We start from the raw sequence: 25006 nt of genomic DNA, 5'->3' as shown, positions 1-25006 counted from the left end.
TTTCTTGTACATAGGAGGTAGTATTATAGTAGTTATATTCTTGTACATAGGAGTAGTATTATAGTAGTTATATTCTTGTACATAGGAGTAGTATTATAGTAGTTATATTCTTGTACATAGGGGCAGTATTATAGTAGTTATATTCTTGTACATAGGAGTAGTATTATAGTAGTTATATTCTTGTACATAGGAGTAGTATTATAGTAGTTATATTCTTGTACATAGGAGTAGTATTATAGTAGTTATATTCTTGTACATAGGAGGTAGTATTATAGTAGTTATATTCTTGTACATAGGAGGTAGTATTATAGTAGTTATATTCTTGTACATAGGAGTAGTATTATAGTAGTTATATTCTTGTACATAGGAGTAGTATTATAGTAGTTATATTCTTGTACATAGGAGGTAGTATTATAGTAGTTATATTCTTGTACATAGGAGTAGTATTATAGTAGTTATATTCTTGTACATAGTAGTATTATAGTAGTTATATTCTTGTACATAGGAGGTAGTATTATAGTAGTTATATTCTTGTAGCATAGGAGTAGTATTATAGTAGTTATATTCTTGTACATAGGAGTAGTATTATAGTAGTTATATTCTTGTACATAGGAGTAGTATTATAGTAGTTATATTCTTGTACATAGGAGTAGTATTATAGTAGTTATATTCTTGTACATAGGAGGTAGTATTATAGTAGTTATATTCTTGTACATAGGAGTAGTATTATAGTAGTTATATTCTTGTACATAGGAGGTAGTATTATAGTAGTTATATTCTTGTACATAGGAGGTAGTATTATAGTAGTTATATTCTTGTACATAGGAGTAGTATTATAGTAGTTATATTCTTGTACATAGGAGGTAGTATTATAGTAGTTATATTCTTGTACATAGGAGTAGTATTATAGTAGTTATATTCTTGTACATAGGAGGTAGTATTATAGTAGTTATATTCTTGTACATAGGAGTAGTATTATAGTAGTTATATTCTTGTACATAGGAGTAGTATTATAGTAGTTATATTCTTGTACATAGGAGGTAGTATTATAGTAGTTATATTCTTGTACATAGGAGTAGTATTATAGTAGTTATATTCTTGTACATAGGAGGTAGTATTATAGTAGTTATATTCTTGTACATAGGAGGTAGTATTATAGTAGTTATATTCTTGTACATAGGAGTAGTATTATAGTAGTTATATTCTTGTACATAGGAGTAGTATTATAGTAGTTATATTCTTGTACATAGGAGGTAGTATTATAGTAGTTATATTCTTGTACATAGGAGGTAGTATTATAGTAGTTATATTCTTGTACATAGGTAGTATTATAGTAGTTATATTCTTGTACATAGGAGGTAGTATTATAGTAGTTATATTCTTGTACATAGGAGTAGTATTATAGTAGTTATATTCTTGTACATAGGAGTAGTATTATAGTAGTTATATTCTTGTACATAGGAGTAGTATTATAGTAGTTATATTCTTGTACATAGGAGTAGTATTATAGTAGTTCTGTTCTTGTACATAGGAGTAGTATTATAGTAGTTATAGTTCTTGTACATAGGAGTAGTATTATAGTAGTTATATTCTTGTACATAGGAGTAGTATTATAGTAGTTCTATTCTTGTACATAGGAGTAGTATTATAGTAGTTATATTCTTGTACATAGGAGTAGTATTATAGTAGTTATATTCTTGTACATAGGAGGTAGTATTATAGTAGTTATATTCTTGTACATAGTAGTATTATAGTAGTTATATTCTTGTACATAGGAGCAGTATTATAGTAGTTATATTCTTGTACATAGGAGCTAGTATTATAGTAGTTATATTCTTGTACATAGGAGGTAGTATTATAGTAGTTATATTCTTGTACATAGGAGCAGTATTATAGTAGTTATATTCTTGTACATAGGAGTAGTATTATAGTAGTTATATTCTTGTACATAGGAGTAGTATTATAGTAGTTATATTCTTGTACATAGGAGTAGTATTATAGTAGTTATATTCTTGTACATAGGAGGTAGTATTATAGTAGTTATATTCTTGTACATAGTAGTATTATAGTAGTTATATTCTTGTACATAGGAGTAGTATTATAGTAGTTATATTCTTGTACATAGGAGTAGTATTATAGTAGTTATATTCTTGTACATAGGAGGTAGTATTATAGTAGTTATATTCTTGTACATAGGAGGTAGTATTATAGTAGTTATATTCTTGTACATAGTAGTATTATAGTAGTTATATTCTTGTACATAGGGAGGTAGTATTATAATAGTTATATTCTTGTACATAGGAGCAGTATTATAGTAGTTATATTCTTGTACATAGGAGCAGTATTATAGTAGTTATATTCTTGTACATAGGAGGTAGTATTATAGTAGTTATATTCTTGTACATAGGAGCAGTATTATAGTAGTTATATTCTTGTACATAGGAGTAGTATTATAGTAGTTATATTCTTGTACATAGGAGTAGTATTATAGTAGTTATATTCTTGTACATAGGAGTAGTATTATAGTAGTTATATTCTTGTACATAGGAGGTAGTATTATAGTAGTTATATTCTTGTACATAGTAGTATTATAGTAGTTATATTCTTGTACATAGGAGTAGTATTATAGTAGTTATATTCTTGTACATAGGAGTAGTATTATAGTAGTTATATTCTTGTACATAGGAGGTAGTATTATAGTAGTTATATTCTTGTACATAGGAGGTAGTATTATAGTAGTTATATTCTTGTACATAGTAGTATTATAGTAGTTATATTCTTGTACATAGGGGGTAGTATTATAATAGTTATATTCTTGTACATAGGAGTAGTATTATAGTAGTTATATTCTTGTACATAGGAGTAGTATTGTAGTAGTTATATTCTTGTACATAGGAGGTAGTATTATAGTAGTTATATTCTTGTACATAGGAGGTAGTATTATAGTAGTTATATTCTTGTACATAGGAGGTAGTATTATAGTAGTTATATTCTTGTACATAGTAGTATTATAGTAGTTATATTCTTGTACATAGGAGCAGTATTATAGTAGTTATATTCTTGTACATAGGAGCAGTATTATAGTAGTTATATTCTTGTACATAGGAGCAGTATTATAGTAGTTATATTCTTGTACATAGGAGGTAGTATTATAGTAGTTCTATTCTTGTACATAGGAGTAGTATTATAGTAGTTATATTCTTGTACATAGGAGTAGTATTATAGTAGTTCTATTCTTGTACATAGGAGTAGTATTATAGTAGTTATATTCTTGTACATAGGAGTAGTATTATAGTAGTTATATTCTTGTACATAGGAGGTAGTATTATAGTAGTTATATTCTTGTACATAGGAGGTAGTATTATAGTAGTTATATTCTTGTACATAGTAGTATTATAGTAGTTATATTCTTGTACATAGGAGCAGTATTATAGTAGTTATATTCTTGTACATAGGAGCAGTATTATAGTAGTTATATTCTTGTACATAGGAGGTAGTATTATAGTAGTTATATTCTTGTACATAGGAGTAGTATTATAGTAGTTATATTCTTGTACATAGGAGTAGTATTATAGTAGTTATATTCTTGTACATAGGGGCAGTATTATAGTAGTTATATTCTTGTACATAGGAGTAGTATTATAGTAGTTATATTCTTGTACATAGGAGTAGTATTATAGTAGTTATATTCTTGTACATAGGAGTAGTATTATAGTAGTTATATTCTTGTACATAGGAGGTAGTATTATAGTAGTTATATTCTTGTACATAGTAGTATTATAGTAGTTATATTCTTGTACATAGGAGTAGTATTATAGTAGTTATATTCTTGTACATAGGAGTAGTATTATAGTAGTTATATTCTTGTACATAGGAGGTAGTATTATAGTAGTTATATTCTTGTACATAGGAGGTAGTATTATAGTAGTTATATTCTTGTACATAGTAGTATTATAGTAGTTATATTCTTGTACATAGGGGGTAGTATTATAATAGTTATATTCTTGTACATAGGAGTAGTATTATAGTAGTTATATTCTTGTACATAGGAGTAGTATTATAGTAGTTATATTCTTGTACATAGGAGGTAGTATTATAGTAGTTATATTCTTGTACATAGGAGGTAGTATTATAGTAGTTATATTCTTGTACATAGGAGGTAGTATTATAGTAGTTATATTCTTGTACATAGGAGCAGTATTATAGTAGTTATATTCTGTACATAGGAGCAGTATTATAGTAGTTATATTCTTGTACATAGGAGGTAGTATTATAGTAGTTATATTCTTGTACATAGGAGTAGTATTATAGTAGTTATATTCTTGTACATAGGAGTAGTATTATAGTAGTTATATTCTTGTACATAGGAGGTAGTATTATAGTAGTTATATTCTTGTACATAGGAGGTAGTATTATAGTAGTTATATTCTTGTACATAGGAGGTAGTATTATAGTAGTTATATTCTTGTACATAGTAGTATTATAGTAGTTATATTCTTGTACATAGGGGGCAGTATTATAGTAGTTATATTCTTGTACATAGGAGGTAGTATTATAGTAGTTATATTCTTGTACATAGGAGTAGTATTATAGTAGTTATATTCTTGTACATAGGAGAAGTATTATAGTAGTTATATTCTTGTACATAGGAGGTAGTATTATAGTAGTTATATTCTTGTATATAGGAGTCGTATTATAGTAGTTATATTCTTGTACATAGGAGTAGTATTATAGTAGTTATATTCTTGTACATAGGAGTAGTATTATAGTAGTTATATTCTTGTACATAGGAGTAGTATTATAGTAGTTATGTTCTTGTACATAGGAGTAGTATTATAGTAGTTATATTCTTGTACATAGGAGTAGTATTATAGTAGTTCTATTCTTGTACATAGGAGTAGTATTATAGTAGTTATATTCTTGTACATAGGAGTAGTATTATAGTAGTTATATTCTTGTACATAGGAGGTAGTATTATAGTAGTTATATTCTTGTACATAGGAGGTAGTATTATAGTAGTTATATTCTTGTACATAGTAGTATTATAGTAGTTATATTCTTGTACATAGGAGGTAGTATTATAGTAGTTATATTCTTGTACATAGGAGGTAGTATTATAGTAGTTATATTCTTGTACATAGTAGTATTATAGTAGTTATATTCTTGTACATAGGAGGTAGTATTATAGTAGTTATATTCTTGTACATAGTAGTATTATAGTAGTTATATTCTTGTACATAGGAGCAGTATTATAGTAGTTATATTCTTGTACATAGGAGGTAGTATTATAGTAGTTATATTCTTGTACATAGGAGTAGTATTATAGTAGTTATATTCTTGTACATAGGAGTAGTATTATAGTAGTTATATTCTTGTACATAGGGGCAGTATTATAGTAGTTATATTCTTGTACATAGGAGTAGTATTATAGTAGTTATATTCTTGTACATAGGAGTAGTATTATAGTAGTTATATTCTTGTACATAGGAGTAGTATTATAGTAGTTATATTCTTGTACATAGGAGGTAGTATTATAGTAGTTATATTCTTGTACATAGGAGGTAGTATTATAGTAGTTATATTCTTGTACATAGGAGTAGTATTATAGTAGTTATATTCTTGTACATAGGAGTAGTATTATAGTAGTTATATTCTTGTACATAGGAGGTAGTATTATAGTAGTTATATTCTTGTACATAGGAGGTAGTATTATAGTAGTTATATTCTTGTACATAGTAGTATTATAGTAGTTATATTCTTGTACATAGGAGGTAGTATTATAGTAGTTATATTCTTGTATATAGGAGTCGTATTATAGTAGTTATATTCTTGTACATAGGAGTAGTATTATAGTAGTTATATTCTTGTACATAGGAGTAGTATTATAGTAGTTATATTCTTGTACATAGGAGTAGTATTATAGTAGTTCTGTTCTTGTACATAGGAGTAGTATTATAGTAGTTATGTTCTTGTACATAGGAGTAGTATTATAGTAGTTATATTCTTGTACATAGGAGTAGTATTATAGTAGTTCTATTCTTGTACATAGGAGTAGTATTATAGTAGTTATATTCTTGTACATAGGAGTAGTATTATAGTAGTTATATTCTTGTACATAGGAGGTAGTATTATAGTAGTTATATTCTTGTACATAGTAGTATTATAGTAGTTATATTCTTGTACATAGGAGCAGTATTATAGTAGTTATATTCTTGTACATAGGAGGTAGTATTATAGTAGTTATATTCTTGTACATAGGAGCAGTATTATAGTAGTTATATTCTTGTACATAGGAGTAGTATTATAGTAGTTATATTCTTGTACATAGGAGTAGTATTATAGTAGTTATATTCTTGTACATAGGAGTAGTATTATAGTAGTTATATTCTTGTACATAGGAGGTAGTATTATAGTAGTTATATTCTTGTACATAGTAGTATTATAGTAGTTATATTCTTGTACATAGGAGTAGTATTATAGTAGTTATATTCTTGTACATAGGAGTAGTATTATAGTAGTTATATTCTTGTACATAGGAGGTAGTATTATAGTAGTTATATTCTTGTACATAGGAGGTAGTATTATAGTAGTTATATTCTTGTACATAGTAGTATTATAGTAGTTATATTCTTGTACATAGGGGGTAGTATTATAATAGTTATATTCTTGTACATAGGAGTAGTATTATAGTAGTTATATTCTTGTACATAGGAGTAGTATTGTAGTAGTTATATTCTTGTACATAGGAGGTAGTATTATAGTAGTTATATTCTTGTACATAGGAGGTAGTATTATAGTAGTTATATTCTTGTACATAGGAGGTAGTATTATAGTAGTTATATTCTTGTACATAGTAGTATTATAGTAGTTATATTCTTGTACATAGGAGCAGTATTATAGTAGTTATATTCTTGTACATAGGAGCAGTATTATAGTAGTTATATTCTTGTACATAGGAGGTAGTATTATAGTAGTTATATTCTTGTACATAGGAGTAGTATTATAGTAGTTATATTCTTGTACATAGGAGTAGTATTATAGTAGTTATATTCTTGTACACAGGAGGTAGTATTATAGTAGTTATATTCTTGTACATAGGAGGTAGTATTATAGTAGTTATATTCTTGTACATAGTAGTATTATAGTAGTTATATTCTTGTACATAGGAGTAGTATTATAGTAGTTATATTCTTGTACATAGGAGGTAGTATTATAGTAGTTATATTCTTGTACATAGGAGTAGTATTATAGTAGTTATATTCTTGTACATAGGAGGTAGTATTATAGTAGTTATATTCTTGTACATAGGAGGTAGTATTATAGTAGTTATATTCTTGTACATAGTAGTATTATAGTAGTTATATTCTTGTACATAGGGGGTAGTATTATAATAGTTATATTCTTGTACATAGGAGTAGTATTATAGTAGTTATATTCTTGTACATAGGAGTAGTATTGTAGTAGTTATATTCTTGTACATAGGAGGTAGTATTATAGTAGTTATATTCTTGTACATAGGAGGTAGTATTATAGTAGTTATATTCTTGTACATAGGAGGTAGTATTATAGTAGTTATATTCTTGTACATAGTAGTATTATAGTAGTTATATTCTTGTACATAGGAGCAGTATTATAGTAGTTATATTCTTGTACATAGGAGCAGTATTATAGTAGTTATATTCTTGTACATAGGAGGTAGTATTATAGTAGTTATATTCTTGTACATAGGAGTAGTATTATAGTAGTTATATTCTTGTACATAGGAGTAGTATTATAGTAGTTATATTCTTGTACACAGGAGGTAGTATTATAGTAGTTATATTCTTGTACATAGGAGGTAGTATTATAGTAGTTATATTCTTGTACATAGTAGTATTATAGTAGTTATATTCTTGTACATAGGAGTAGTATTATAGTAGTTATATTCTTGTACATAGGAGGTAGTATTATAGTAGTTATATTCTTGTACATAGGAGTAGTATTATAGTAGTTATATTCTTGTACATAGGAGGTAGTATTATAGTAGTTATATTCTTGTACATAGGAGTAGTATTATAGTAGTTATATTCTTGTACATAGGAGTAGTATTATAGTAGTTATATTCTTGTACATAGGAGAAGTATTATAGTAGTTATATTCTTGTACATAGGAGGTAGTATTATAGTAGTTATATTCTTGTATATAGGAGTCGTATTATAGTAGTTATATTCTTGTACATAGGAGGTAGTATTATAGTAGTTATATTCTTGTACATAGGAGTAGTATTATAGTAGTTATATTCTTGTACATAGGAGAAGTATTATAGTAGTTATATTCTTGTACATAGGAGGTAGTATTATAGTAGTTATATTCTTGTATATAGGAGTCGTATTATAGTAGTTATATTCTTGTACATAGGAGTAGTATTATAGTAGTTATATTCTTGTACATAGGAGTAGTATTATAGTAGTTATATTCTTGTACATAGGAGTAGTATTATAGTAGTTATATTCTTGTACATAGGAGCAGTATTATAGTAGTTATATACTTGTACATAGGAGCAGTATTATAGTAGTTATATTCTTGTACATAGGAGTAGTATTATAGTAGTTATATTCTTGTACATAGGAGCAGTATTATAGTAGTTATATACTTGTACATAGGAGCAGTATTATAGTAGTTATATACTTGTACATAGGAGCAGTATTATAGTAGTTATATTCATGGTGTTGAGTAGTAATATGATGGATTTTAATATACAGTATATATATATATATATATATATATATATATATATATATATATTCTAGCTGCCATCTTTGTGTAGTCCTCAGTATAACGTGTGTTCTTGTTCTGGGCAGTGATCTCTTGCAGACGGTATAATGGTTCTCTTTAGGTCCTGTCTTGCTATGTTTTCTCTCCTTCACTATAGCAGTACTCTTTCCTTGGTGTATGTGGCGGTTCCTTCCTACATTATACTTGGTCCTGTACACACTGGGAGTTTAAGAAACGAGGAGCACTTGGACACTAGACCTGGAGACAGAACTTTGTGACTCCCTGATATACAAAGTTTCACAGACATTTTCTGTTGTTGTTTGTGCTGCCATTGACCACTGTTATCTTACTGCATGTGTAGAGTTAAAGGTAATGTGAATTGTTGCCTAGAGGTGACATATGACGCAGATCTGCAGACTCTTCTTGTTGAGATTCACGTCTCTTATGAGTTGTTGTCATCATCTTGTTCTTGTAGTGAGAATTGTCTTCCTGTTCTCCGATGTTTTTGCTGTGCGTTTACATAGCCACTTACATCAGCAAGCGGAGCTGCAGTGTAAAGCATGGAGGGCAGAGCGGCATTAAAGAGACGCGCACACGTTGTGTATAATGACAACACTGTTAAACATATTTATTTATACAGATACTTCTTACAGATTCTTATTACGAGGTGAACCTGGCTGGAGGGACGCGAAGAACCAACAAGTCGTTTTAAGGCTTCTGTATTGTATAGAATAGCAAGATGTCTGTAAACAATGGCGTAGCATAGTTCGCTTTTAGAATGGAGAACCCGAGGGTGTCTGCAATGCACTTATCATAGGAATACAGCTGATGTAGTCTATAAACAATAGAGGGGGGACTACTACAGCCAGCATGCCCCCATGGAGTGCAGTAACAGATTCCGCATTGTCGTGTGTCCTCCTACATGCACTGCAGCACTCCCCTATATGTGTGGGATCTAATGTGATGTTCATCCTGAGCTTCCTGGTTCATGAATATGTCAGAAGTGTATAAGGAGAGGAGTAATGTAACTGCAAGGGTCTGTGGAAAGCTGGGTGACAACCACTGTAGCTGCTGTTAGTGGTACGCTCCATCCTCGAGGAAGACGTGGGGACCTTTACTTCCAGACGTCTCCTTGGTAGGACTCTGGCGACACTGTCTCCACCTCCAGCAGCCCCAGTGTAAGGTGATCCTCTAACTGGTCGGCCTTCCTTCTCCTCCGTCACATGACATTGATATGAGAATACATGAGCGATATGATGTTTGATAGATTTGTCTCTTAGAGGTTTATCAGGTTGCTTAAAGGGGAACTCCACCATGGTAATATAGGCATGTGACAGCGGATCATCATAGTGCATAGACTGGTGCTCACCCATATAAAATAAGCCGTCGGAGTTCCCCATATCATCAGAGATGTATAACCGTCATAGCCGACAAGCACCTACCTCCATAGAGGCCGATACGAATAATAGAAAATTACCTGCTAAGTCTTCAGGAAACTGTAAACATGGCTGCCGAGGGGGTCGGATTGTCCCTTTACGTAAAACTGAGGATTTACAGAACCCAAGAGGCCCTAAGTAGCGAGGAGGCGAGCGCCGCCGGCACCCACTATACATTCCACTAGAGTCCCATAGAGAGCTGAAGAGAGAGCACTTCCAGTCTGCAGCCAGCAGGGGGCGCCAGTCCACACTTCTTACAAAAAAAAAAATGCATTTTTTGCTACTTGACATAGTTGAATTTACATTTGGGTAATAATGTTCATTGGTGGAGTCTGAGCAGAGCGAATGCTATAAGACCGACGCCGCTTTAATGGCTTCAACCCACCTGCAAGAGACAATAAAGGGGAGAAGTTATGGCCTAATTGGAATGATGAACGGCCTGCAGTAAAGCGTGCCTGCTGCTGTAAAGCCTTTATGGCCTCGTACATTTCTGTCATTTACATTCTGACACAAGATTTTTATTTTTTTTTAATTTTACAGAATATCGTGTTCATTACATCGCTTGTAAAGCCGAACCCGGGGAGCGGCGACTTCCGAAATCTGCTTTACAGGTGGAAACTGCATAAAATATTAAGCGATTTGTCATTGTGATTTATACAAAGCTGCATTCACAATTGCAGGGGGCAGCTGTCCGTAATGCAACAAAAGGGGTCGCCTTAAAGGGATTGTCAAGTTCAAAAAACCCATATACAGATAGTTACTAGATGGGAATCCTCTGGTCAAATCCTCTTGGGAAAGTATTTAAAGGGATCAGTCACCGGTGGACCCGCATTACTGAAAGGAATACCTCCCACAGATTCTAAATGCAGCTTTGGAAGTTACTAGAGCAGGGGTAGGGAACGTACGGCTCTCCAGCTGTTGCGAGACTACAACTCCCAGCATGCACACTCGCTCTGCTGTTCTTGGAATGCCCATGGAAGTGAATGGAGCATGCTGGGAGTTGTAGTTTCACAGCAGCTGGAGAGCCGAAGATTCCCTATCCCTGGACTAGAGCTGTTGCAGAAGCGACTCCCATCCTTGACAGCACGTTGGGAGTTGTAGTTTTGTAACAGAAGAGACGATGTTCTTACACTTGGCATAAATAAGTAACAACACAAATATCAGCGAGAAAAGGAAATGACAGTGAAGGAGAAGGAGCAAGGACTGAGGATGAAAAGTGAAGACAAGGTCTGAGTAATAGAGAAGCGGGTTACTTTACAGTGTGGGACGGATTCCTTTAGGTCCTGTGCCGGGATCTCACCCCCATGTGCAAGGTTTTAAGATAGAACAAAAAACAATGTTTCATATCTTATGGCCGTCTGACTACACCGGGCTTGTTTGTAGTCTATAACTATGGAAACAGACACCATCACTAGGCTCTTGGTTCTGACTGTCATGGGGTGTAACACAGGGAGGTGCCTGAGCAGAGGGGGGTCCTATTAGCCCTCACCCACTAAACATGGGCAGCCGCTCAGGGGCACAGGCTCTTCTGTAATTTGGGCCAGATCTGTCATATACACAATATATAGCGGACACATTGAGTCTGACACTTGGTCCCTGCGACCTTCCTGCACTCGCTATATACATACATACATACAGCCCAGCTCTGGAGTGAAATTGTGACTATTTATTTTTAACACTTTGATAAATCTGCTATACCGCCGCCCTAGAGGCTGACCATACCCACTGAGTAGCGTGAAGAGGTGCTGTATTTTTTGCACAAATTAACCCCAAAAGGTGCAAACCCCTCTTTGACAACTTGCTCTCAGTGCAGGGCTTCATACGTCCCTGTTCTGTTAAAGTTCCAATTTATCCAAAAGCACGACCCTCATGTTGTATGTGCACCGCCATCCAAGCATCGCCCGCAGCACTACGTGTCATACAGAAGCAGGCCCAGCTCAGCTACATATACAACCTCTGCAATACTGTCCTAACACTCGGGGGGGGGGGGGGGGGGGGCTGACTGTTAGGTAACTACAACTCCCAGCATTCAGGAATTTCCTCTAGAAGATAAGTATAGGCTAGATAAGAAGGTGGAGAGTCAGCTGCAGATCAGAGGAGGGGGCGCTGTAGAGTCGGCTGCAGATCAGAGGAGGGGGCGCTGTAGAGTCGGCTGCAGATCAGAGGAGGGGGCGCTGTAGAGTCGGCTGCAGATCAGAGGAGGGGGGCGCTGTAGAGTCAGCTGCAGATCAGAGGAGGGGGCGCTGTAGAGTCACCCGCAGACCAGAGGAGGGGGCGCTGTAGAGTCACCTGCAGACCAGAGGAGGGGGCGCTGTAGAGTCAGCTGCAGATCAGAGGAGGGGGCGCTGTAGAGTCAGCTGAAGATCAGAGGAGGGGGCGCTGTAGAGTCAGCCCCAGAGCAAGAGCAAGGGATTCTGAAGAGTCACCCGCAGACCAGAGGAGGGGGCGCTGGTACCTGATGGCTGCGTTGGTATCTGATGCTTTGAAGCTATAGAACAGGGTCTGCTTGTGGTAAAGCTGAAACACTGTGCCCAGTTTGGGGTTCTGGTCCCAGTTGTCAGGCACAATGTGGAAACCTAATAGGGGTAAACTCTCTGTAGCAATTTTATCCTAAAAAGAATAAAGAAAAATAACGTGAATTGATCCGGACCCAGCGGCGGCTGCAGAATTACCTGGGGATCAATGAGACAAGACCAGTGTGAATGGAGACCACCAAACCATGGACATGGGGGTACAAAACAGAAATGTCACCATGGAGCAGACAGAATGGCTACAGTGTGTATACAGGAGGGGGCATCTGTAGTCACTGATTGTTACCCCCAGATTGGAAGAATTTTCTAATATTCAGCATCTCTGCTTGCTGTCACTTCAACAGGAGAAGAGCGCTTCAAGCAGTGAACCCTGCACACAGCCAGATCAGCTGATCAGTGCAGGGTCTGGGGGTTGGACCCCCACTGATCAGATACTGATGACAATATTAGAACCCCTCAGTGGTTGATGGGGATAGATTGTCGCACGTCATTCTGTCTGCTGAGGATCTTAGATGGAGACGTTCTGTGCAGGAGATTCTGCTGATGTTACACATGGAGTGACTAGTTCAGCACATTCCTAATACATGATGATTGCGCGCTCACGTGGCGGCAGTCACATGTGCACATGAACCCTTATCCTGTGCCTTGATCCTGCACTACATAGTTTACCCCCAGGGATATTAGAGCGCCCCCTCACCTCGCAGGCTGTGTACGTGTACAGCACTTTGCCTTTAATAACGAACCAGCGCTTCTTCCAGTATTTCTTGCCCTTTTTGCACCGATGTAAATAACCACTAATTGAGGAGTTTTCTCCGGACGCTGCGGCCTGTGGAGGAGAGAAGAGTAAGGGGATTGTGATCAAACTGTAAGATGGGGAAGAACCGACTCTAAGTACATTAGATAACATTAGGATTCTCTATTCGCAGTGCTCTATACATATTGGGACTTCACACATCAGAAGCAGGCCGTATTATTTTTTTCCCCATTTCCAGTTTTTCTACCTTGCAGCTGTTCCTGCACAATGGCGCAATGTGTGTGGCACTAAAAACCCGTTATGAGACGTGTCATATGTTGCACTTGGAGATGCATAGGCGTGTAATTACAGCTCTCCCTGGGGTACAATTAGATATATTCCTACAGTCTGCTGCTATGAATATGCTAATCTGGGATTGCAGTCCTGCCAGGTGCTTAATGTGGAGATCTGCTAATCAAGGGCCATGTGAGTGGATAGCAATATTAGCTGCCGCCCCCTGGTGGGCAGACTTGGGGTTGTGTTATGACTGTGGGTGGACGCGACTTCTGCTTAAAGCATGGCGTACATTATATCAGCTCAGCTTGTTCTAATAGCACTAAGATTACAGAACACAGCTGCAATGCGGAGTGCTCCTTAAAGGCAAAGTAACCTCACAAATGGGGATGGGACTAAAAATGTAGATTCAGGTTAGAGCTGCCCTACAAAGTGACACAAACCTGTAGACATAGATTGTACCCTCATTTCTTCTAACATTCTGCTCCCTCTGTCATTGAATCTGTGCCCATATAAATTGTATTGTCTACTAAAGTATCCACCAACAGCATTATACTCCAGAGCTGCGCTCACTATTCTGCTGGTGCAGTCACTGTGTACATACATTACATTACTTATCCTGTATTATACTCCAGAGCTGCGCTCACTATTCTGCTGGTACAGTCACTGTGTACATACATTACATTACTTATCCTGTATTATACTCCAGAGCTGCGCTCACTATTCTGCTGGTACAGTCACTGTGTACATACATTACATTACTTATCCTGTATTATACTCCAGAGCTGCGCTCACTATTCTGCTGGTACAGTCACTGTGTACATACATTACATTACTTATCCTGTATTATACTCCAGAGCTGCGCTCACTATTCTGCTGGTCACTGTGTACATACATTACATTACTTATCCTGTATTATACCCCAGAGCTGCGCTCACTATTCTGCTGGTGCAGTCACTGTGTACATACATTACATTACTTATCCTGTATTATACTCCAGAGCTGCGCTCACTATTCTGCTGGTGCAGTCACTGTGTACATACATTACATTACTTATCCTGTATTATACTCCAGAGCTGCGCTCACTATTCTGCTGGTACAGTCACTGTGTACATACATTACATTACTTATCCTGTATTATACTCCAGAGCTGCGCTCACTATTCTGCTGGTCACTGTGTACATACATTACATTACTTATCCTGTATTATACTCCAGAGCTGCTCTCACTATTCTGCTGGTGCAGTCACTGTGTACATACATTACTTATCCTGTATTATACCCCAGAGCTGCGCTCACTATTCTGATGGTACAGTCACTGTGTACATACATTACATTACTTATCCTGTATTATACTCCAGAGCTGCTCTCACTATTCTGCTGGTGCAGTCACTGTGTACATACATTACTTATCCTGTATTATACCCCAGAGCTGCGCTCACTATTCTGCTGGTACAGTCACTGTGTACATACATTACTTATCCTGTATTATACCCCAGAGCTGCGCTCACTATTCTGATGGTACAGTCACTGTGTACATACATTACATTACTTATCCTGTATTATACTCCAGAGCTGCTCTCACTATTCTGCTGGTGCAGTCACTGTGTACATACATTACAGTACTTATCCTGTATTATACCCCAGAGCTGCGCTCACTATTCTGCTGGTGCAGTCACTGTGTACATACATTACATTACTTATCCTGTATTATACCCCAGAGCTGCGCTCACTATTCTGCTGGTGCAGTCACTGTGTACATACATTACATTACTTATCCTGTATTATACTCCAGAGCTGCGCTCACTATTCTGCTGGTGCAGTCACTGTGTACATACATTACATTACTTACCCTGTATTATACCCCAGAGCTGCGCTCACTATTCTGCCGGTACAGTCACTGTGTACATACATTACATTACTTATCCTGTATTATACCCCAGAGCTGCGCTCACTATTCTGCCGGTACAGTCACTGTGTACATACATTACATTACTTATCCTGTATTATACCCCAGAGCTGCGCTCACTATTCTGCTGGTGCAGTCACTGTGTACATACATTACATTACTTATCCTGTATTATACCCCAGAGCTGCGCTCACTATTCTGCCGGTACAGTCACTGTGTACATACATTACATTACTTATCCTGTATTATACTCCAGAGCTGCGCTCACTATTCTGCTGGTGCAGTCACTGTGTACATACATTACATTACTTATCCTGTATTATACTCCAGAGCTGCACTCACTATTCTGCTGGTGCAGTCACTGTGTACATACATTACATTACTTATCCTGTATTATACCCCAGAGCTGCGCTCACTATTCTGCTGGTGCAGTCACTGTGTACATACATTACATTACTTATCCTGTATTATACTCCAGAGCTGCGCTCACTATTCTGCTGGTACAGTCACTGTGTACATACATTACATTACTTATCCTGTATTATACTCCAGAGCTGCGCTCACTATTCTGCTGGTGCAGTCACTGTGTACATACATTACATTACTTATCCTGTATTATACCCCAGAGCTGCGCTCACTATTCTGCTGGTACAGTCACTGTGTACATACATTACATTACTTATCCTGTATTATACACCAGAGCTGCGCTCACTATTCTGCTGGTGCAGTCACTGTGTACATACATTACATTACTTATCCTGTATTATACTCCAGAGCTGCGCTCACTATTCTGCTGGTTAATCTGGTCTGAGCCAGTATTTGCTCCTTCTTTTATCACTATATCCGTTCCTGAACATCTTCACCCTTACAAGGTCTTTTACATTTCTCAGCCTTAGACAGTGGATGAAAATGGTTCCTCAGCAGTGCAGAGTATTTCAGGAGATGTGTATGCTCTGCTAATACTGTGTGAGGTGTCACCTATCACAACTCTGTGCTAATATTGGGGAGGGCGACATGTGACGGGGACGGAGTGATGATGTAAGAATGGAAATGAAGACAAGTGATAGGTCACAGATAATTACATAGTGGAAGGAGCAGGGTCCCCAGCAGCACAGAGTATTAGAGGAGTGTGCTGAGGTCACACACTGGATGTTCTATAGCGAAGAGGTAAGGGGTTTTCTAGTAGCAGATTACTAAATACTGTTTCCTAGCAGCACAGAGTTTTTAAGGAGAGTGGCTAAGGAAACCCAAATACATTTACATCGGCCCTACCTCCATCAGAGCTGACGGAACCTTCTTGTGTCTCTTGAAGGCAGACGGGTGAAAACTGTGAAACATGGAGGTAAAAGCGCTGCTGGCCGACCGCGGCAACTGCGGCGAGGAATTGGTGCTGGATGACGCCAACTCTAGGAAAGGAAACGTAACGGATCAGACACTACAAAAACATCCAATACACTGCCAAACACTACCAGCGGGGGCGCTGCAGGCTCTGTCACCATACAGCTGCTGCCCTGACATCTCCAATACAGAATATACATGTTATAGAGTCTCCTACAGAACATGGGAAATATCTACAAATAGAACGGCATAGATTTCCAGCTATAACCTGCCATACTTGTAGTTTGCCACTAGGTGGTGCTGTGGTACAGACAATACTAATGAGGACCCTGCAGGAGGCGTTAAGCCCCCTCACCTCTTTTCCGCAGCTCTGCGTAGCATCCATTGCAGACTTTAGACGGACGATCTTTCAGATACTTCAGCGGATATTTGTTTCTTGAGCAGCTGCGGCAAACAATCTGTCAGAAGGAGAACAAAACACTGAAGCGTCCGGGAACCTTGAGATATCCGAAATGTAATCTAAATCTTATGAGGTGCAGGAGGGAGAGATGTAATGTAGTAATGTGCAAGTGTCAGGCGGAAGAGTCTATGTGAGGATGGAGATAAGACGTCCTGCACGAGGCCTAGACAAACAATATGGTGTGGTGTCTGCACAGCCCTGCTTTACTGCCATTCTCAGGGGTGCAAATCTATCCATCTATCTATCTATCTATCTATCTATATCTATCTATCTCCTATCTATCTATCTCCTATCTATCTATCTATCTATCTATCTATCTCCTATCTCCTATCTATCTATCTATCTCCTATCTATCTATCTATCTATCTATCTATCTATCTATCTATCTATCTATCTCCTATCTATCTATCTATCTATCTATCTATCTATCTATCTATCTCCTATCTCCTATCTATCTATCTATCTCCTATCTATCTATCTATCTATCTATCTATCTATCTATCTATCTATCTATCTATCTATCTATCTATCTATATCTATCTGCCTGTCTCCTATCTATCTATCTATCTCCTATCTATCTATCTATCTATCTATCTATCTATCTATCTATCTATCTATCTATCTCTCTCTCTCTATCTATCTATCTATCTATCTATCTATATCTATCTATCTCCTATCTATCTATCTATCTATCTATCTATCTATCTATCTATCTATCTATCTCTCTCTCTCTCTCTATCTATCTATCTATCTATCTATCTATCTATCTATCTATCTATCTATAATATAATATATCTTACAATCCGCCCCCCCCCCTACACCTCCCTGTCACACAGATGATCCTTCATACAGAGACGTATCCTTGGCTGTGACCCCTTTACACTGTGAGATAATGGTTATCGATCTCCGGGCTCTCACCTTGCCGCAGGCGTGACAGTGGTGACGTCGTAGGGTCAATGTGAAGTCGCTGCCGCAGTTCATACACATCATGACGTGAGACATGTGCGCGACACTGGGCGGCCGCTCACCCAGGAACATTCCTAACCGTTCCCTCATCTGCCGGGAAAGAAGCGACATTTAGGTGTGATCCATAGTGGGGTGCGGAGGTATACACAAATCCGTGGGGAATGGCAGGCAGGGGCGATAAGAACATTTACACCTGGTAAACCTCCCCCAATGTCTCCCCTACACTGATACATTGTAACAAACCAGAATTCAGCTGATTTACTTTGTACAAGACTGGAATCATCCGGGTAAACTGATACAGTGTGACACAGTGAGGCCGATTTATTAAGGCTGACATGTAGTGTGCCCGTCTTAAAGGGGTTTTCTGGAATTTAGTGATGAACGTTCCTTAGTGATTGGGTAACCTGGTCCCTCACTGATTCGGCTGGCGAGGCAGCAGTGTTTGGATGAGTGCTACAACCACATCACCGAATATCATGGACAGCGCCATATATTGTATAGTGACTGAGTTTGGTATTGCAACTCAGCCCCGTTCACTTGAATGAGACTGAGCTGTTACTGTACCAGGTGACCATCAGCATAGGGGAGACGCTTCAGTCACAGATCACATTGTAAGGATAGGTCACCAATATATAAGTCCTGGTAAGCTCCTTTAGTCAGCTGCGGTGCTGGGGTGAGAGGTCGCACTTATACTATGCATAGGAGGTAGACTTTATGCAAATTTGTATGGTCACAATCAATAAAAACTTCTAAACCTAATACTGTATTTTATTTTTTTAGATTTCCATTTCAGCCACTAGGTGGCGGTATTACACAGGCTCAGCACTGCAGCGCAACAAGGGGAGAACGGATGGGATGAGAAGACATTCATTCCTATAAGACCACGGTCACACTGCAATGTGCACTGCTAATATTCCTGGCTCATACATCAAACGTATCCATGTGCCCTTGAGTAACCTTTAGGCCACGGTCGGCCTGGTATACAGATGAGATATTGTCCGTATTCTACCTGCTTCAAATAGAGCTAAACAGATATCTCTGCTGTTCTTACAGTTTGTTACAATGTATCAGCGCAGTTAATTGTGTCAGCCGGGTGTGCAGGTGGTTTACGTTACATAGGATTTACTAGACTGGATCAGTATCTGATCGCGGGGATCTCACACAGACCCTACACTGATCAGCTGATCCACCAGCCTCTGGGCGCAGGAAGCAGATGGGCTCCTATTCTAGTGATAGTCACAGAGCTGCAGTACCTGCTACCACCACTATACAATGGTGGGGCTGCTGCTCTGTGCATATTACTTGAATAGCAGCAGAGTTACTTCTGGCACCTGGGTCAGCTGATCATGACAGGGTCCCGGGCGAGAGACCCCCACAATCAGATACAGATAGCCTATCCTATGGACAACCTCTTTCATGGGTCAGACACTGACAGGTAGTGCTACAGAGCTTTGTTATGGAGGAGATCTAATTTGCATACTTCATCCCATGGTGCATTGCTTTGAAATCTCCCTACACCAGCGGGATCTGGAGAACCAGCACCTCCGAGTGTCCTGGCCTTAGTGCCATGGGGTCTGACTCTTCTTTGTGCCCCCCAGACCCTGGCATGAAACAGGCAGTAAAGGCACAAAGTGGTCAATACTGCCCCCTGTGGCCTAAAGGAGAGGTCATATCGTGGCTCCATATCGCCCCCTATGTCATCCCATCCTAGCCCACCTCTCACATCAGGCTATGTATATCCGGCACTACATCCTTTTGTTCCTGTACTGATGAGGTACGGCGAATCGCCGGTGCTCGGAGGAGAATAATATATAAGCAGCGTGTTACCGCTAAAGTGCCCGCCGAGAGCGCCGCTCGCTAATCTTAGCAACATAATGAGTCCTGATCACTGGAAGGTAATCTGAGGCCGGGGAGCGGGGAAGGAGCTGAAGTATTTTATTATATATCACTACCAATATAAATCTCAGCAGCCGCCGCGCCTGCCGTGCCGCAAACGCGAAATTACATCTGTTAATTGCTAAATTTCTCAGCACCCGGTGTAAGGTGAATGGCAGAAGACGCATCTCCTGACCGGTCGTTAAACCGCGTGAATCTGTGAGAAGATAGATGGGGGAGGGGAGGGTTTCATCCACCGGTATGGGGGGGGGGGGTCATTAATTTCATTCATCCTCCCATATTAAACATGGCTCCCGAGATAGAAGCAATAAATGTATGTCCGACACTAGAACCGGCTCCTCATGCACTGCGCAGACGAGATATTTAGGAGGTACTAACAATGCCCATAGTCATATCCTCAGAACAAGCAACACTGCAGTGTAAAGCAGAGAGGAAAGACAGAATAAATAGGCCATGTATTAGGATGTGTTAGTGACTTGAGCTTAGAAACCTTATCTAGTGGAGACTAAAGTAGTCTGGAATTGTTTATGACCAAGTTTCTGCTCATTCTCTCCTCCTTGCTTTACACTGCAGCTCTGCTTGTGTATAACCCCAGCTAGGGAAGTGAGAAGGGCCTGGGTATTGGTTACATAGCGCACCCTGCCTCCTACATGGCCCTGGGTGCGAGCTCTGATCACTGTCACTTACCTCCACATTGCTGTAGACGGACACAGTGGGCGCCTTGTAATACTCCTGAACAGTCCGGCCGATGCAGCTGAACCAGTCGTCCCTCTCTGAGCAGGAGCTGACAGGGAGAATAACAGAGGGGTGAGACAGGCCGTGCAGAGAATGACCCCCAGAACCCACCAGACTGATTACCCGCGCTCCCCCACCCCTCCAAGCTGCACCACATGTCACCGCCATCACTGATAAGCTGAGTGATGAGATACAGAGATAAAGTCTGTGATGTCTACCGTGCACCGAGCTGTCACCTCCAAAGGGAGTCTATGTAAAGAATAACTCTGCAGGGCGACGTCCTCAGAGCGAAGGGCTTCAGTCTATAACAGCAGAGGTCAGACAGAAACCCAAAAACTAGAAAGACTCTCCCTACTCACCCAGGTCGTCTGTCTAATATCTATCTATCTATCTATCTATCTATCTATCTATCTATCTATCTATCTATCTATCTATCTCCTATCTATGTATCTATGTATCTATCTATCTATCTATCTATCTATCTATCTATCTGTCTGTCTGTCTGTCTGTCTGTCTGTCTGTCTATCTATCTATCTCCTATCTATCTATCTATCTATCTATCTATCTATCTATCTATCTATCTCCTATCTATCTATCTATCTATCTATCTATCTATCTATCTCCTATCTATCTATCTATCTATCTATCTATCTATCTATCTATCTATCTCCTATCTATCTATCTATCTATCTATCTATCTAGTTATATCATATCTTTAGATCTCTCTCGTTCTATATACAATCTATCTATATTATATCTATGTCTGTATCTCTCCGTCTTTCTTTCTATTGATCTGTCTGAGTAATCTTCAGGATCCTTCCTATAATCCACTTCCTATGCATTTCTATGACGTACTTTACACCTTATTCACATGCAAATGGAAATATCAGCACAGATTTTTGTCCACAATACAGAAAACCTGTCCCGTCAGCCTGAGATCCCTGCAGGACGTGATCTTGGACATAAACATTGATTTGCCATAACCAGATGTTACAAACCAGCAAAAGCAGCTCGTCCTGGACTCCTGCCGGGTGACATTACCGCCTTCGCTTTCTCTCTTCTACCGTTTACTGTTCTACCTATGACATTCTATTCCTGAAGCAGGCGGCTCTGGATGAACACTACTGAAGTGCTCGGGATGGCAGGATACAGATACATGGCTGCCCTCTATCACATGCCATTATTATTCTGGGCCGTATCTGTGGCCGCTTTCTAGCAGGTCCCTTTCAGTTTTATACGGTGATAATGTCGGGCGCTGATATAGCGGTAATAATCTGTCAGTGGCTTCATGGGGACAAACATATGGTGCGGTTTAACAATCACCTTCAGAGCCATTTTATAAATTTCATTAGCGGAGCGCACTTTATGCCGTGTCCGCGGCCGCCGCTGCATCATTTAACAGCTCGGGGTGATAATCACACATCGTAAGCTGCCAACGCGCGCAGCAAACACATGTCCCCCGGCCGCCCGGAGGTGAGTTATGTGCAAATTGGTTCCACCTTTTCACAAATGTAACGGGGATCAGAGCGGTTGGATCACACCCGAAACGTCCAAGAGGCGGAAACGCAGCAGCTTAATGAGCGGCGAGCCCTGGAGCGGAACTACTACCCTCATTATTGGAGACATATCCATAAATAAGGGGCAATGGCGTCCGAAATGTCATCATTAAAGATGAGGGAAGTCGGGACATGTTTATGGAGCTGAAATAATAGCCCATCGCTTATACGCAGACTGTCATGTCATCGCTGTATGAACGGTGGCGTGCAAATAGTGACAAGACGGCGGTAGACTGGAGTTCTGGAAATTTCTGCAGCACATTCTAGCACAGTAGGCGCTGCGATTTCCAAAACCGTCACTGCAGCGTATACCTACAGAAACCCCAGCGGTCGCCCTATAGGTATAATGGAAGCAGAACATCTATGGAGGAAACTTCTGCAGACTCCTGTGCAATGTGATGCGTTGCTGCCGCGGTTTTTCCCACAATGCTTTTCTGCAGTGGCCGCCACATGGCGCCTTAGCCTAAACCACGATGTTACACGGACACACTACTTTATGGTCTTAAACAATACAAATATTTCATATTATGTTTTCTACTCCAGTTACATCCAAAGCTGTATCCTGTTACCAGACAGCAGTGCATTGTGGGTGCCCAGGTAAAGATTACGCAGGGCGCCCTCAGCTGGTAGGTGACATGACTGACAGCAGAGTGGAGAGAAGCTGCTGTCTGATTCTAAACTAACCAGGTGCTTTTTTGACTGATGCTTTAGATGTGACTAGAGTCTAAAGAGATAAAAAGTCAAGTTTTTGGCGAGGTCTTATCTGTGAGTCTGTGTTACCTGGCTGACAACATGAGGCAGCACTCCATACATTCAATCTTGAGGACATGTTGGGCGTTCTCTACAATTGGTCGACTCACCTAGAGGAAGGAAATCTGACATGTAATATATGCAGTATCATCCCATCACCTGCACATGGCGGGGGGCAGTCCTGGGGGGGGGGATTATAGGCACAAATACTGAGACTGGGGATAATGATCTGATATCAGGGATCACAGAGAGCGGCCGAATACAATGGTAACAAACCCTCAGCTGTGACCAGTGCCAGCCCTTGTGGAAGGATTGATGCACAATGTATATGATACAATGCTGGGTCTGTATTTCCATAGGACCGGCCTATAGACAATTCCTATAGAATATGGATGTACGGAGGACGACTTACCCGCATACCAGGGATGGAGAGCGTATTCTTCAGCCTGTACTTGCCGTCCTTCTGTGCGTAGGTGTAAAGCAGAACATCATTCATCTATGGAGGGAGATACATGGCTGTAGTATATAGTGACCAGTATACAGTATATACCTGCAAGTGTTATACATTATATAATGGTGCCAAGTACAGCTCTCAGCCTGTCATGTAGGATAGTCTCTGCTGATGTATCTAATCCCTGCGTATGTAATCTGTCAACAGATGTATCTAACCATTGTATGTGTTATACTGTCTAGTAATGTATCCAAACCTATTATGTGCGATACTAGTGGCAAATGTATCTAAGTCTATTCTTGGTGATCATGTATATTACTTTCTGTAGATGTATCTAAACCATTCATGTGTAATACACTATAGTGTATATAATAGATGTATCTAAATATTATTTGTGATACTATATGAGCTGTGTATCTAATCCTATCCTGTGTGATACTGTATACTGAGCTGTGTATCTAATCCTATCCTGTGTGATACTGTATACTGAGCTGTGTATCTAATCCTATCCTGTGTGATACTGTATACTGAGCTGTGTATCTAATCCTATCCTGTGTGATACTGTATACTGAGCTGTGTATCTAATCCTATCCTGTGTGATACTGTATACTGAGCTGTGTATCTAATCCTATCCTGTGTGATACTGTATACTGAGCTGTGTATCTAATCCTATCCTGTGTGATACTGTATACTGAGCTGTATCTAATCCTATCCTGTGTGATACTGTATACTGAGCTGTGTATCTAATCCTATCCTGTGTGATACTGTATACTGAGCCGTGTATCTAATCCTATCCTGTGCGATACTGTATACTGAGCTGTGTATCTAATCCTATCCTGTGTGATACTGTATACTGAGCTGTATCTAATCCTATCCTGTGTGATACTGTATACTGAGCTGTGTATCTAATCCTATCCTGTGTGATACTGTATACTGAGCCGTGTATCTAATCCTATCCTGTGTGATACTGTATACTGAGCTGTGTATCTAATCCTATCCTGTGTGATACTGTATACTGAGCTGTGTATCTAATCCTATCCTGTGTGATACTGTATACTGAGCTGTGTATCTAATCCTATCCTGTGTGATACTGTATACTGAGCTGTGTATCTAATCTTATCCTGTGTGATACTGTATACTGAGCTGTATCTAATCCCATCACATAGCATTACGCCTCCTCGCCTCCTGTTCTACTACA

General features: G+C 38.7%; 1 protein-coding gene across 2 annotated transcripts in view; it reads right to left on the bottom strand.

Moving 5' to 3' along the window:
* Positions 1-9377: 9377 nt before the first annotated feature.
* Positions 9378-25006, bottom strand: part of FGD5 (FYVE, RhoGEF and PH domain containing 5) — an 88026-nt gene continuing 72397 nt past the window's right edge. The window contains exons 13-21 of one of the 2 annotated variants that reach the window (XM_075286603.1): positions 23770-23853; positions 23388-23467; positions 21004-21100; positions 18373-18510; positions 17350-17452; positions 16929-17062; positions 13419-13547; positions 12646-12800; positions 9378-10575 (exon numbers count right to left, since the gene is read on the bottom strand). In XM_075286603.1, the coding sequence (XP_075142704.1) occupies positions 10539-10575; positions 12646-12800; positions 13419-13547; positions 16929-17062; positions 17350-17452; positions 18373-18510; positions 21004-21100; positions 23388-23467; positions 23770-23853 (957 nt within the window). In that variant the 3' untranslated portion in view covers positions 9378-10538. The remainder of the gene's footprint in view (positions 10576-12645; positions 12801-13418; positions 13548-16928; positions 17063-17349; positions 17453-18372; positions 18511-21003; positions 21101-23387; positions 23468-23769; positions 23854-25006) is intronic. The other variant, XM_075286605.1, reaches the window with a different exon arrangement.

The sequence above is a fragment of the Leptodactylus fuscus genome, chromosome 9, assembly GCF_031893055.1.
Source record: "Leptodactylus fuscus isolate aLepFus1 chromosome 9, aLepFus1.hap2, whole genome shotgun sequence".
NCBI classification, from domain to species: Eukaryota; Metazoa; Chordata; class Amphibia; order Anura; family Leptodactylidae; genus Leptodactylus; species Leptodactylus fuscus.
This window is presented reverse-complemented; position numbering and strand designations above follow the sequence as displayed.